Consider the following 16,857-nt stretch of genomic DNA (forward strand, 5'->3'; position numbering starts at 1 on the left):
AAGTCCAAAGGAATTTTGCCCCTTTCCTTTTTAAAGCATTTAGGGGTTCAGCCACTTGAGAAAAGTTGGGTACAAACCTATGATACCATCCAGCCATGCCGAGAAATCTTTGGACTTCTTTTATGTTTGTAGGTACCGGAAATTCTTGTACTGCTCTGGTTTTTTCTGGATCTGCCTTGATTCCAGTAGCAGTCACCATATGTCCAAGAAACTTCAGAGATGTGCGGAAGAAATGTGTCTTCTTCATATTAACAGTTAAGTGGGCTTTTTTCAACTTATCCAGAACAGCTTGGATGTCCTGAAAGTGCTGTCCAATTGATGGAGAGTAGATAATTATATCGTCTAAATAGACGAGACAGTTCTTTCCCTGTAGCTCTCCCAAGACTCTCTCCATCAACCGCTGGAAGGTTGCTGGTGCATTTTTTAGGCCAAAAGCCATAACTTTAAAATGGAATAGGCCCTGGCTGCTTATGAAAGCAGTTTTATCCAGGCTGTCCTCCTCCATTCGAACCTGCCAATATCCACTGTTCAGGTCGAGGGTAGAAAAAACAGCAGCACCACTTAAGGACTCAAGTATTTCCTGAATGGTAGGAAGCGGATAGGCATCTGATTGAGACACTGAATTTACCTTCCTATAATCCACACAGAATCTGTACCCTCCAGTTTTCTTGGGAATCAGGACAACGGGGGAGGCCCATGCTGACGAAGAAGGCTCAATAACATCAATAGCTAACATCTCCTCAATGAGCTGTTTAATCACCTTTTGTTTTGTAGGAGATACACGGTAAGGTTTTTGTTTGATAGGTACATCTTGGGTAACATAAATTCGGTGAGTCAAGACACTTGTTTTACCCAACACATCCGTGCACACATCCAAGTTCTGGTTGAGTTGTGTCAGCAAACGTTCTTTTCCTCTTTCTTCCAGGCAGGTGTTTTGGCAGGCTTCAAGCAAATGGTTTGGTTCTTCATTTGTAGTAGGAGGGGGAAGAGCAGAAAAGAGAGCCAGAGGAGAAGCATTGTGCCACTCATGAAAGTGAGCATCAGTTTTCAGGAAGGAATATTTTTGTTCAGGCTGAAACCAGTAAACATTGTTTCGAATGTCCATTTGCAGCCCACTGAAAAAAAGATAGTCTAATCCCAAAACAACAGGAAAAGCCAGCATCTGTGGGGCAAGGATAACTGCAGGTAAGGTAACAATATAGGTTTGCACAGCCAGTTGTACTTCACCCCATCCTAAGGGTTGACGTCCTCCTCCATCAGCCAGATAAATAGGACCTTCAGTCCAAGGTTTGAGATGGTGAGGGTCGTGTCCCATAGTTGACCACAATTTTTCATTTAACAGGGTATACGATGATCCTGTATCAACCAAAGCCTGGCCTTGCCAAGAATCAATGGTTACCGGGATGATCAACTGCTGTGGTAGAGAGGAAGAGAATGGATGCGTTGGGGAGTACACAGACTCCATATGAGTGACAGTGCTCATAGTAGGATGGTTACCCTGGTTGCTTTTACCAGGATTTTGACTCTGCTGCCCTTTATAGTTTTTACCCTTACCAGAACCAGTTTGAGGACAGGAAGCCGGAGAGTGAGAGCCCTTACACCGCCAACAGAAGGGAGGTTTGGGGTCCTGGGATTCTGGAGCAGTTACTGGGGTGTTGAACTGAACAGAACCCGAGCCAGTCACTCTGGGTTTCCAAGGTTTTTTTCGTTGTTCATATTGCAACTGGTTATCCTTGTCCTTTTCCAGTTGTTGACCCAGACGGACTAGACTGTCCACCGAAGTAACTCCATTACTTCGAAGTTGACTGGCCATCTGAGGATTGATGTTCTTCAGGATCAGCTTGATGACGTCATCCTCCGTAATTTGGGGCTTCCATCGTTTGCACAGAGCTCGGTACATGTAAGCAAAATCTCTTATACTCTCACCATCTTGCTGTACACGTGTCCTGACTCTCTCTGCTAACTCGTCCTCATAGTCTTCGGACAAAAAAGCAGCAAGGAACTTCGATTCAAACTCCTGCCAAGTGTTGGTTTCAAGTCGAGCAACATCCCACCAGTCTCTAGCGGTACCATGGAGCACATTTCTGAGGGTTGCTATTAATTCTTCATCTGAAAGGGGGTGCAGTGCCAAAAAATCATAGCATTTCTCCAGAAAGATTAAAGGATCATCGCAATCTTCTATTCGACCAAAACACGGAAATTGGAGTTTAATAGGTTGTTTTCCCATAAAACATCCTCTATTTTCAATGGTAACAGATTCAGTGGCGGGATTAAGATCAGAATCTCCTAATCCATGTTGAAATGTAGAATGCAGACGCTGCAATCTGGTATTCACCATCGGAGTTTCTACCACAGTAGAAGGGAATGGAGATGTAATGGTTTGCACAGAAACATTTTCTCTCACTGAACTCAGCTGTGATGACTTGAGAGCTTCCAAATCATGTGCTAATTTATGAAACTGTTGGGTGCATTGATGTAGTTCATCCTGTACATTGCTATTTGAGTTTATCTGAGCCATAAAAGTATTTAGTTGTTGAGTATTTTGATCAGTGGCCTTTTGAATACCATGCAGAGTGTTAGCCATTGGTTCCATGACAGCATTAAAATCCTTCAACACCTCCATATGATGATTTTTTAGTCGCCAATGCAACATGCTATTAAACTCTTTCCTGAAGTATTCAAACTGCACACTCATAAGCTGTTTGATTTCTGTAGTTTGTTTTTCAGATGCAGTATCCAGGTTTGAGGTGAACGCATGTACAGTGTTTTTCAACTGAACAATTTCAGTGGTAAAGGTGTCTTTCAGACTCTGATATTGGTGGCTGGTCAGTTCACTCAGTTGCTGAAGTGTCAGAGTGTCGGTGATTCCAGCTGCTCCCAATGAGGGCTGAGATGAAGGGGACAGTGGTGGTCTGAGAATAAAACTTTCGGTCAAATCCATATCAAGCAAGGTGTAACGAGATGAATGAGGCTGAATAGCTTCCAATGAACTATGAAGAAGGGATTGAGTACCATTCTGATCCAAAGACATTATGTCCATAAGGTCCTCCTTAAAGGCCTCTGTTGGTTTTTGGTTTGATTCTCCCTCCATTTCATGACAAGTTTTACTTGGAGATTCAGCCATTTTGTTTGTAGAATTGTTTGTTGCGTTATTCCTGTTGACTGATGAAGGGTGGTTTTAAGTGAATTTTGAGTGCATAACCTCCTCATACGTTTTTAGAATTTGGGTCCCATCTGGGGTGCCACTTTGTGTAGCGGTTTTCCCTCCCTTTTGGTTCGGTTTTATATGCTGGGGTGCCAGACAGGTTTTCTGTCATTAAGTTTTGAGTTAAAGTAAAGGAACCGTACAAAGGTCTTGTGCAGTCTGGTTTGTCAACACTAAACCCCTAACGTAATGAGAATAGGCCTAATAAACCCACAATAAATACAAAAAAACCATATAATCACCACTCCTTACACAGGAACATGCAACATTTCAACCACTCAGGACACATAGAATTGTTTTCAATATGTGTATTTCAAGAAAATGATCCGATTCAAATAATTAGTGAAAATAGAAGAGAAAAAAAACAATCATTAGTTTCCAACCCCAAAATATGCACAAGAAAATTATAATCCGTTTCAAAAGACCACAGCAATACACACAATAAGAAACCACAACAAAAATAGTTCAGATAATCACAATATAAGAAGAGGAAAATAATGTTTAAATCCTCATCCAAAGTCACAGTCAAAGTCAAAGCAACCTGTAATACACAGCGCAAATGTGTACTCACGCCACCTTTAACTGGTCTGCTACAGGTTTTCCGGGTCGGTTCAGTGCACTGATGATTCGTATGCTGAAGACTCCTACTCCAGACTAAATCCAGTAAAGCTTTTGAAAGTAGCTACTCGCTTTTGCTTCCCCTGCAGCGTCTGTACGACTCTCTGCTAGTCACCTGTGTTGACGATAGCTTGCGTCTTCCTGAAGCGCGATCGCATAAAACACGGACGATAACACTCGTTAAAAACAATGAATCGCCGCGGGAGATTTCATGCGGAGCTCCGCGAGACACCCTCAATGTCTTTCAACGGCAGCCGCCATCTTGCCAACCCACCTCCACGTCAGACAGATACCTGTAAAAAAGGCTAGCTCGCACATCGTCATCTGAATGCCAACATAGACATGACAGTGGATTGAAGAAATCATGATGTACTGGTATGTGATACGTGATAATGATAGATAGATGAGTTTTGACATCTGAATGATGATATGATGAATACGAAGTGATAAATATATTTATTAATTTCAATATGACATCGTCACAACGTACGCACACGTACAAACACACAAACACACACACGCACGCACGCACGCACGCACGCACACACACACACACACACACATTAAATGAATTTTTGCTAAAAACAAGTAAAAACAATTTGCCAATGGGGTAAGAAAAAACCTAAAAAAAAAAATTATTTCCAAGAAAAAAATTCTTAGTATTTTTGCCTTGTTTTCAGTAAAAAATTGTTAAAATAACTTAAGAAAATAAGTCTAGTTTTTAGACAAAAACATATACAATTTAAGCGAATTGGTGCTTAAAACAAGTAAAAACAATCTGCCAATGGGGTAAGAAAAAAAAAATGATTTCCAAGAAAAAAATTCTTAGTATTTTTGCCTTGTTTTCAGTAAAAAATTGTTAAAATAACTTAAGAAAATAAGTCTAGTTTTTAGACAAAAACATATACAATTTAAGCGAATTGGTGCTTAAAACAAGTAAAAACAATCTGCCAATGGGGTAAGAAAAAAAAAAATGATTTCCAAGAAAAAAATTCTTAGTATTTTTGCCTTGTTTTCAGTAAAAAATTGTTAAAATAACTTAAGAAAATAAGTCTAGTTTTTAGACAAAAACATATACAATTTAAGCGAATTGGTGCTTAAAACAAGTAAAAACAATCTGCCAATGGGGTAAGAAAAAAAAATGACTTCCAAGAAAAAAATTCTTAGTATTTTTGCCTTGTTTTCAGTAAAAAATTGTTAAAATAACTTAAGAAAATAAGTCTAGTTTTTAGACAAAAACATATACAATTTAAGCAAAATTGTGCTTAAAACGAGTAAAAAAATTCTGCCAATGGGGTAAGAAAAAAATCTTGAACATTTTTTGCTTGTTTTATGCATTTGATATTTTTGATCTAAAAACTAGACTTATTTTCTTGGGTTGTTTTGCTCATCAAGAAAAAGCATCTTAATTTAGGAATTTTTTGATATTTTTACTGAAAACAAGAAAAAAATACTAAGATTTTTTTCTTGAAAATAATTTTTTGCAGTGCTTAATTAAATTTTTTTAATGTTCTTTGAAAATGTTCTTACCCCATTGTCAGATTTTTTCTGCTTGTTTTAAGCATAAATTCACTTAAATTGTCATTTTTTGTCTTTAAACTAGACTTATTTTCTTAGGTCATTTTGCTTATCAAGAAAATACATCTTGATTTTAGAATTTTAAGATATTTGTACTGAACAAGACAAAAATACTTGGGGTAGAGGCAGCAAAAACGTGCTATTCGCGAGTAGTTGGACGCGTGAACATTTGAGTTCACTCGCTTCATTTGCACGTGAAAGCTGTGCACAAAATTCTAGTCATTCGAGAAATTCAAGCGGAAATTCGCGTCATAGGAAGGGCTTCTGCGACTCCGCGGAGACTCCGCCACTCCGCTCGCTTCCTGTAATCATGTCACTACTACAGCAAGGGCCTGATTGGTTAACGCGATGCGGAAATCCGCCGAAGTTCAGATTTTTCAACTCACGCGTTTCCCGCAACAACATTAAATTCGTGTGGAACGCACCGCATGTTCCGTGCCATCCGCGCCGCAGGATAATAATCCGCGTGTAATCGCGTCTTTGCATTGACTTAACATGTAAATCACCCCTGTCGCCTCTACCGCGGCTGGTGTAAACGCACCATTAGATAGTCTTTTTTTTGCAATGCAGGGTAAACCATTCACACACAGAGAGAAACACACACAATCACATCAGACAAAGCAAAGCAAACCACACACAGCAGAGTAAACAACACACACGCTGCATGATGAACCCAACACCAACAAAATCACATTCAAATGTGTATTACAAAATATATTTATTATAAAAAGCCATTTTATTCTACACAAGTCTGCTCCCTCCTTATTTTGGCATGTTGAGATACCTACTTTTAGAAAAATAACATGCATTGTGCAATTAATACTTCAGAATATATTAAGCAATAAGTCAAATTTTTGCTCAAAACATAGCCCATGCAGCCATTGCCAAAAAAAGGTTGGGAAATCAAAATTCTGTGACCGTTTTCATCAACCTTACTACATACACTGCAAAAAATGATTTTCAAGAAAAAAAGTCTTAGTATTTTTGTCTTGTTTTCAGTAAAAATATCTAAACATTATTAAATTAAGATGCTTTTTCTTGATGAGCAAAACGATCCAAGAAAATAAGTCTAGTTTTTAGTCCAAAAATATCAAATTTAAGTGATTTTGTGCATAAAACAAGCAAAAAAAATCTGCCAATGGGGTAAGCAAAACATCTTGAAAAATTTTTTTAAACACTAAGTTCAAGAACAATTTTCTTACCCCATTGGCAGATGTTTTTGCTTGTTTTATGCAAAAAATCACTTAAATTTGATATTTTTGGTCTAAAAACTAGACTAATTTTCTTAGGCCAATTTGCTCATCAAGAAAAAGCATCTTAATTTAAGAATATTTAGATATTTTTATTGAAAATCATTTTTTGCAGTGTATAACCACATACTGTACATACACAGACATACTGTACTGTATGCATACCTGGTATAGTCGAGCCAGCGTGTGCTTTCAAGGGTGGAGAGCCATTTATCATCTGGCACTGATACAGATGATGAGATATCTGTAGGACAAGAGACAGAAAAAAAAATCACTGACCAGCATATTTTACCATGTTCATATAGCTCAATAGGTGGAGTACTTAGCAATTAAAAACACGGATCCTTGATGCACGGTAAAAGTAAAAGTAAATCTCATACTGAGGATTGTCAGGAATGCTCTGGCATCCCAACATCACACAACAGAAATGCCAGTTCATGAGAAATGTGAAGAATCAAAGTATGGTGCAGCTGCTGTCAGGAATGCTGTGGGTTTTACCATAGGGAGAATTTGAAGCTAGACAAAACAACATTTCTGTATCTCAGTAACACTAAAATCAATCCGTATACACAATGGACACCCTTGACCTCTGTACACGGCAGGCACAATCTCAGCCTCTCAACAGCTGTTGGACAAAAAAGACGCAAACGATCTCAAGCAAACCCAAACACGAGTCATTTCAAAGCTGGTATTCCCCTCCAGCATTCGGTTAACTAGCTTAACCAGAAAAACCTCACTTTAACCAGCTCTGTCAACTAGATTTAGTACCAAAATAAACCACCCTGGACCAGTACAATCTTAAAGGGGAAATTTTACAAGACTTTTAAGATGTCAAATAAATCTGTGATGTCTCCAGAGTACATATGTGAAGTTTAAGATCAAAATATCATATAGATCATTTTTATAGCATGTTAAAATTGACACTTTGAGCAAAATTATGCCGTTTTTGTGTATGTCCTTTTAAATGCAAATGAGTTGATCTCTTCACTAAAGGGCAGTGCCGTGGTTGGATAGTGCATATAAATTGGTGGAATTATTATAATAAGATCCCCTTCTGACATCACAAGGGGACCCATTCACTGGTAGGCAACCATGACAAGGGACGAGCCATTATTTACAATACAAATTTCTCTGGATTTACAAATCCTTGGGATAATGCACTTACAAAACTGCATGAAATACTTATTACAAAAATCTAACATACTGTTGCTTTAAAATAAAGGTTTCATGATATTATTATTTGAAAAGCAAAACAATTAAGCATTGTTTATGATGAATTCTCAATGTGTTTTGAACACTACCTAACATTTATAAATTCTTGTCATAAGAAATGGACCAAAAGCACTGACCGCCAAGACAAAGGATCCGAAGTCTCGTGTGAGCGACCTGGATGTCCGCGGGTGATGGCATCTCCTCTCCGAGATCCACGATCACACATAGTTGGTGTCCGCCAAAAAGCACCAGCTCCAGATTTCTAAAGATAAAAATAACAAGATGAATTAAATTAAATTAAATGAATTAAATTGATGAATTAAGAAGTGACTTTCTAAACTGAAAAAAAACCGAACAAACCTGATGTCCTCCTTTTCATGGTAAATGTTATTTTGGAAACTGGCCATTCTTAATAAGTCGCTGCCCCGTGGATGTCGCCAACACCATCGCTGAGGGGGAGGGTCAAATTAAAATATATTTAAAGGAACAGTATGTAGGATTGTGGCCAAAACTGGTATTGCAATCACAAAACTTGTGGCTAAAATCACACAACTGGTGGCCAATACACAAAATGACAACATAAACATCAGTTGAGGGCTGCAAATCCACTTTTTAAATTACAATATTCTGGCCAGAGCACTGTTGTCAGTGATATAAGTATTTGAAATGAAAATGATTTCTTAATGTCTAGTGACATATCAGGGACATTTTATGATTAATTGATATAAATTTCTCACATACTGTTCCTTTAACATAAGCTCATTATAACTGAGTGATTGTGAAAAAAATGCCTTTTCTATTACAGGTTAATATTATTTAATAATTTAATTAATATTGTTCGGTCGCAAAGAAAGATATACGTAACATACGTTTTGGAAATATAACGAAATGTTCTCTTATGAAACAATACTTTTGTACTGAAGCTGTGGAATAAACTCACTGGGATTCGACCATCATTGAAGTGAGCAAATGTTTTCTTGAGCTCTGTGTCTAGGACCCGATGGGGAACCACGATGAATCTTGAGAGGCTAAAACACAAAAAACATACTCTGAGAAACGCTCACTTTTAATGTATGACCCTGTACTTTATACATTATCTAAAAGTTGAATAAATAAGCTTTCCATTGATGTATGGTCTGACAATATTTGGCTGAGATATAAATATTAAAAAATATGGAATCTGAGGGTGCAAAAAAATCTAAATACTGAGAAAAAAACACCTTTAAAACTACTTTATTCCATAAAAAAAAAGATAATTTACTTACCCAATGTCATTCAAAATGTTGATGTATTTGTTTTTTTGAGAAAAACATTCCAGGATTTTTCTCAATTTAATAGACTTTATTGGACCCCAACAGTTTGCGGTTTCAATGCAATTTAAAAATGCAGTTTAAACGCAGCTTCAAAGGCTCTAAATGATCCCAAAAGAGGCATATAAGAGGGTCTTATTTAGCAAAACGATAATTAAAGCTTTTAAACCACAACTTCTTGTCTTGCACCAGTCGTGTGACGCGCCAGCGTGACCTCACGTAAATCCGTGACCTTTTGACATGATAACGCATTACGGGAGGTCGAGCTGGTCGGTCACACGGTTGGTGCAAGACGAGAAGTTATGGTTTAAAAGTGCATTTTTTTTTTTTTTTTTTTTGCTAGATAAGATCCTTTTAGGATCGTTTGAAATGGCAATTTAAAACTGCATTTAAACTGTAAACTGTTGGGGTCCAATAAAGCCTATTATATTGAGAAAAATCCTGGAACGTTTTTTTTCTAAAAAACTTAATTTCTTCTCGACTGAACAAAGAAAGACATCAACATTTTGGATGACATGGGGGTGAGTAAATAATCTGGATTTTTTTTTTTAAAGAAAATTGAGTAATCCTTTAAAGTTGTCCAAATGAAGTCCTTAGCAACACATATTACTAATGATAAATACATTTTGGATATATTTTCGGTAAAAAATTTACAAAATATCTTAATGGATCCCACCTCTGTGCCATTCCAAACACATCTGACTTTATTTCTGTGGAATACCAAAGAAATCAAACAATGCTGACAGGCTTCTTCACCCATTCAATGAAAGTAAATGAGGACTGAGTAAACATCTCCCTTAGTGTTCCACAGATAAAAGAAAGTCATTGAGGTTTTGAACTAAATGAAAATGATTTTTGCTTCTTTGTAGTGGAAAAAGTTTCATGAAACTACTAGAAAGAAATGTTTTTTATGGCATCGCTGTGAAAAACCTTTTGTAGGACCTTTATTTGTAAGAGCACAGATGTGACTACATGTTATGAGTGCAGAATAACAGAAAGAAGATCTCAACCTGGTGGACATCTCAAAGCGGTCATTGACAGAGCTGACCCTCCAGCCAGTTGCACCCGCCCTCTCCAGCTCCTGCTCCCAGTCCGAAGAACACTCGAACCAGTTCATGTTCGGGTCACGTCGCCTGTTGCTTAGGAACTGCTTCATCTCTATAGACAGAGGACGGAGGCATTGAGCGCTTGGATTGGTTACAGGATCCGGTTTGAACCTCCCGTGAGCTGTGAACCCATTTGGTTTGTGCAGAGGTAACGGACTGGTGCGATGAACATGAATTGACCACCAACAAACCTTGACAAGGTTAAAAGGGGCTAGAAGGTGACCTGCGTCAGGTTACTTTCCATTATTCATTTAGTTGACTTTTCCTCTCAGTCCTGGCTTAGCTCACATTTCTTTCTATGATTCAATATTAAAAAAGTGTGCAATGTACTGCTACAGCTGATTGATATAGATAAATCAATTATATTTACTTATATTATTCAGCATTGACTATGCAATTCATGCATTTACTCTAGCACCTTTCATATTATTGCCTCCCTATGACACATTGCTTTTATTGTTTCCTAATTGGACAAAAGCGTCCGCTAAATGCTTAAATGTAAAAATGACATAAAATTGTGATTTTTATTCCTAGCATAACTCTGTAAATGTTTAAGTAGATGAAAACAATTTGGTTATAGTTAATAAAGGCATTTTTCCACACTTTTACATGACATATACACAAGAAATAATGGTAGACGCACCGATATTAAACATTTCCACCGATGCTGAGAGCCGATTATTCAGACTGATATCTGCCGATAGTTCGGTGGTTATATTAACTTGCCTTAACTACATTTTCTAAATGTTATTCATTTAGATATTGAACATTAAACTAGATGTTTCTTTACATTTACGATATAAAGATCTTAAAACGTATTGAATTTTCCTGTTCTCTTTTGATTGACAGAATATATCAGCCATGAATATAGGCTGGTTTTAAAGCGGACATTTCACAAGACTGTTTTAAGATGTCAAATAAATCTTTGGTTTTACCCAGAGTACGTATGTGAAGTTCTAGCTCAAAATAACATATAAATAATTTATTACAGCATGTTAAAATTGCCACACTGCAAAAAATGACTTTCTTACACTGCAAAAAAGGACTTTCTTACTTAGTATTTTTGTCTTGTTTTCAGTAGAAATATCTTAAAATTCTTAAATCAAGATGTATTTTCTTGATGAGCAAAATGACCTAAGAAAATAATACTAGTTTTTAGACAAAAAAATATACAATTTAAGTAAATTTGTGCTTAAAACAAGCAAAAATATCTGCCAATGGGGTGAGAAAATTTTACTGTTTAAGTGTTTAAGAAAAAATAAAAAATAAATAAAAATAAATCTTATTATTTCACAATTTTTGAAAATAAATTAAAAATAAATCACAATTAAAAATAAATCTTATTATTTCACAATTTTTTTTCTCACCCCATTGGCAGATAATTTTGCTTGTTTTAAGGGCAATTTCACTTAAATTGTTTATTATTTGTCTTAAAACTAGACTTATTTACTTAGGTCGTTTTGCTTATTAAGAAAAAACATCTTAAATTAAGAAATTTTAGATATTTCTACTGAAAACAAGACAAAAATACTAAGTAAGAAAGTCATTTTTTGCAGTGTACCTAGTTTAAGAATTTTTAGATAATTTTACTGAAAACAAGACACAACACTAAGATGTATTTTCTTGATGAGCAAAATAAAATAGGAAAATACGTCTGGTTTTTAGACAAATAAATATAAACTTTAATTAAATTAGTGCTTAAAACAAGTGGGAAAAATCTGCCAATGGAATAAGAAACATTTTCTTGGAATAGGTTTACTTTTTCATAAACACCTTATTCAAGAATTTTTTCTTATTCCATTGGCGGATTATTATTATTATTATTATTATTGCTTGTTTTAAGCACAAATTCGCATAATTTTATATTTTTTGTCTAAAAACTAGACTTATTTTCTCAGGTCATTTTATTGGGTAAGGTCAAGAAAATATTCTCTTAATTTAAGAATTTTTAGATATTTTTACTGAAAACAAGACAAAAATACTTAGTAAGAAAGTCATTTTTGGACTTTATTACTGAAAAAATGATTTTCAAGAAAAAAATTTTTTTAGTATTTTTGTCTTGTTTTCAGTAAAAACATACAAAAATTCTTAAATTAAGATGCTTTTTCTTGATGAGCAAAACGACCCAAGAAATTAAGTCTAGTTTTTAGAGCAAAAATATAAAATTAAGTGATTTTGTGCATAAAACAAGCAAAAAAATTCAAGAAAAATTCAAGAAGTATTTGCTTACCCCATTGGCCGATTTGTTTTGATTGTTTTATGCACAAAATCACTTAAATGTGATATTTTTGCTCTAAAAGCTAGACTTATTTTCTTGGGTCGTTTTGCTCATCAAAAAAAGCATCTTAATTTAATGATTTTTAGAGATTTTTACTGAAAACAAGACAAAAATACTATGTTTTTTTTTCTTGAAAATCATTTTTTGCAGTGTGTGTGTGAGCAAAAATGTGCCATTTTTGGGTGTGTCCATTTAAATGCAAATGAGCTGATATCTGCACTAAATGGCTAGGATAGTGCAGATTAAGGGGCGGTATTATTCCCTTCTGACATCACAAGGGGAGCCACATTTCAATATCCTATTTTTTCACATGCTTGCAGAGAATGGTTTACCAAAACTAAGTTACTGGGTTGATCTTTTTCAAATTTTTTAGGTTGATAAAAGCACTGGGTACCAAATAGCACGTAACATGGAAAAAGTCAGATTTTCATGATATGTCACCTTGAAACTATTGGCCGATAGCCGATAGAGTGAAAATTAGCTTTTAAATAACCGCTACCAATTAGCCATTATATTGTTGCATTCATACTGTAATTTTCATTGGTATTCGCCTACATAAAATTACATTGCAACTTTTAGACACAATATATATGATAATAAATAACTCACCAATACTACCCAAAGCAGCATTCTGGAAGGAGAGGAGGGTCCCAGGTTTCAGTGGTTGGTAGGTCTTAGCAATGGTGTACGTGATCTGTAAGCAAGTTCAAGTAGCCCAAAATAGACTCAGACCCATGAACAAAAACACTTCGAGCTATGCAGGCTTGACTGTTATAAAATGTGTCAGACCACATTGCAAAAATGTCTTGCATTCTCGGTACAACCATCAAGGACACCACTTTCTAAGGCAGTATCAGGTGATTCACTATTTATTAGGTAAAAGAAAAAAACCTACGTGTTTAGCTACCCGAATAAGAACATCGAACATTGCGCCCTTTTATCAGTTTTAATATGGCTTTACATGTATACTTTGTTATATTCTGACAAACCTCCACAGCTTGCACATCAGGTGTCAGTCTGTCGAACAGGAAACAGAAGACACGCAGGTCTCGACAGTACAACAGCAGTTCCTCTGGGGTGAACTTCAGAGAGCAGTTCGGTGTCACCAGTTTGGTGCGAGAAGGTCCCACTGCAGCAGACATTTACATGCATTAAACAAACCTGACCAGATTTGTTTTTGACCTAAGCCATGATTAAATTTAAGACTCCACATCTCTTCCACGATTCAGACTAGTCTATCTTTGTCATCACTGCATGACTATTAAGTTTATTTTGGCCAAATTCAAATTTTAATATCATAATAACATATCATTTTATAGTTGCCAAAACAAAGAATTGTAGTGGTGGGTGAATGTCTTAATAAAGTAGCCTACAAATAATATACAAAATATACACATAATAAAGAATGTACACAAAATAAAATCAACAAGGGCTGCATGATATTTCATTTCAGCATCGACATTGCAATGTTCGCAGATATTTTTTGAAAGGGCACTTATTATGGCCTTTTTACAAGATGTAATATCTCAGGTGTGCCCAGAATGTGTTTGTGAAGTTTCAGCTCAAAATACCCCACAGATCATTTATTATAGCATGTCCAAAATGCCCCTATTTGGGTGGGAGCAAAAACGCGCTGATTTAATGTCTGTACCTTTAAATGCAAATGAGCTACAGCTCCTTACTTCCTTACAAACAGACAGTGAGCACTTTCATTTCAAATAGATCGGATTAATACAGTCTGAGACAATAATATCTAGTTTACAGAGTACAACTCGCTGAGGGTAGAAATTATGCTAATTAAGGACTGTTAGTGGGAGGGGCTTTATCAATGTGACCTCACATTGATAAGAGAATCAAAACGGCATGTCTAATGAGACTGCTTTGGTTTAATGGGGATTAAAAAACAAGGACCGGGTGAATTTTTTTCTTCGTAGGGTGGTTGTTTTCATAAACAGCCAACACCTTGTAAAAGTGGATTTTGCATAGGTGCCCTTTAAAACTATTTTGGATGCCTTTGCCAATGCTACACTATATGAGAACCGGAGAGAGAAATTAAAGATTTCATCTTGCAAAAGACGTGGTATAATAGTGTTCAAAAAAAGGTTTATAATACAATCTTTTCACTTGACAAGTGGTATGTAAAACCAACTAATTTACACAAGTTTTCAAAGCTGTACAAAAAATCGCAACATCGGAATATACACCGACCCCCTCCACCCCGCAAGGTCAGTCTTTGACAATATCTTGCAAGCCTAATTTGTACAATACAGTATATACAAATATACAGGATACAGTACAAAAAAAGACTTTGCATGATATTACTGCTTTAAAGGTCCTAAAAAAAGATTTCATTAACTTGATGCAAGCAAAATTTTATCTATCTCTTATCTATGTATCAGTCAGTAAAGGTTATCTCACCTGCAACAACTTTGTCTATAGAGGCGAGAGCCACGTCATGGTCTCCAAGCAGCATAGGATCAGCATTGTCCTGGATGAAGGGAAAAGACCAAAAAATTGAGATGAATACATATATCTGCAGAGGATGTTAAACTATACAATAATTACAGACTGTCTGAGAGTTTGTAAACTTCAAAAGTGTGACTTTCTCATCCCTCACTCACATCAGGTTTCTGTCTGTCCTGAGGTACGAAAGCCACTCTGAAATGAGTGCAGAAGAGAGTCCCAGACAACCAACCACCTCCTTCTTTAGCCGACAGCTTCTTCCTCACCAGCACGGCTCTCTGCAGTACACATTCACCTGTTGAAATGTTGTAATGTTTCTTAATGTTTTAAGAGAGCAAAATACATTTTCAGTCAAACAATATAATGTCCTCAAAGAATGTATTTATTACACTGAACCATCAGTTTATATTATATTACTGTATATTATATTATATTACTGTATATTATATTATATTATATTACTGTATATTATATTATATTATATTACTGTATATTATATTATATTATGTTATATTACTGTATATTATATTATATTATATTATATTATATTATATTATATTACTGTATATTAGGGTTGTGACAATTAATCGGGCAAATGCGCATTTTCTCAATGAATGAATTTGAATGAATTACGGTGAAATGCAGGCACATCCAAAAGCCAGGGGGCGCTCTCGCTTAGAAACACCATTTGTGCCACAGAAGAAGTAGTATACCAAACACTATTCCAGGAAATGTCTAAAGGAATATTTATATCGGTGTTCTTCAGATTGTTTCAGGTATTTTCATGATAAAAAGAATATTTTAAATGATTGTGTTTGACGAGTGTTGCTTTTTTAAATGCACGTTATAACGAGTCAAACTTGTAGTGATTTTAGATTGATAAGGACTTCCTACTGATCACGGAGCCGTAATACATGCACAAGCTGTGCATGAAACACTGAATCGGAGCCTTACGATTCAGAATCGATTTCAGACAGGTCTTTTTAATGGGAGCGCGATGCATCGATGCACATCCCTACTGTATATTATATTATACTATATTATATTATATTATATTACTGTATATTATATTATATTATGTTATATTACTGTATATTATATTATATTACTGTATATTATATTATATTATATTACTGTATATTATATTATATTATATTACAGTATATTATATTATATTATATTATGTTATATTACTGTATATTATATTACTGTATATTATATTATATTATATTATATTATATTATATTATATTAGTGATGCACCGATGTATCGGCCGCCGATATTTATCGGCCGATTTTTGATGAATTTGAAACCATCGGCATATCAGCAATAGCACGAGAAAGGCCGATACCGATTGTTTATTAATTAACTGCATAAAGAAATCCATTATATGTAAAAAATTAGTTAATGTTGTTAATAAAATAAATGCTGAATGGCAAAAAACACCTTTGAAGGTTATCATGCTCTCTTATTATATTTGTTTTAGCTTAATTTGTGCCTCTCTCATTATGTTGGTCAGTTGAATGTTAATTAGATCCAGTCCATGTTCAGTAAAAATAATTTGATGCAGAAATAAACTAGCTAATAGACCAACTGTATAGTATTGTATACAAGTGTTTAATATCGGTATCGGCAAGATGATGTCTGTTTAAATCGGTATCGGTCCAAAAAAATCCTATCGGTGCATCCCTATATTATATTATATTATATTATATTATATTATATTATATAACACACAGTAACCTAGATGCTGCAAATCATTTTGACAGATACAGTTTATTAGTACACAAAATTTAATATGTTTTTTAATAACATCAGATTTACATACAGACCCAAA

General features: G+C 35.3%; 1 protein-coding gene across 1 annotated transcript in view; it reads right to left on the reverse strand.

The window, feature by feature from the left end:
* The window catches only part of mtmr11 (myotubularin related protein 11), a 56,835-nt gene that overhangs the window by 13,518 nt on the left and 26,460 nt on the right, over positions 1 to 16,857 (reverse strand). Inside the window, exons 3-11 of the mRNA XM_065298833.2 lie at positions 15,179 to 15,315; positions 14,976 to 15,045; positions 13,547 to 13,686; positions 13,167 to 13,251; positions 10,184 to 10,331; positions 8,804 to 8,891; positions 8,224 to 8,312; positions 8,001 to 8,125; positions 6,817 to 6,895 (exon numbers count right to left, since the gene is read on the reverse strand). Coding sequence (XP_065154905.1) covers positions 6,817 to 6,895; positions 8,001 to 8,125; positions 8,224 to 8,312; positions 8,804 to 8,891; positions 10,184 to 10,331; positions 13,167 to 13,251; positions 13,547 to 13,686; positions 14,976 to 15,045; positions 15,179 to 15,315 — 961 coding nt within the window. The remainder of the gene's footprint in view (positions 1 to 6,816; positions 6,896 to 8,000; positions 8,126 to 8,223; positions 8,313 to 8,803; positions 8,892 to 10,183; positions 10,332 to 13,166; positions 13,252 to 13,546; positions 13,687 to 14,975; positions 15,046 to 15,178; positions 15,316 to 16,857) is intronic.

This window comes from Paramisgurnus dabryanus, chromosome 13, assembly GCF_030506205.2.
Source record: "Paramisgurnus dabryanus chromosome 13, PD_genome_1.1, whole genome shotgun sequence".
Lineage (NCBI taxonomy): Eukaryota > Metazoa > Chordata > Actinopteri > Cypriniformes > Cobitidae > Paramisgurnus > Paramisgurnus dabryanus.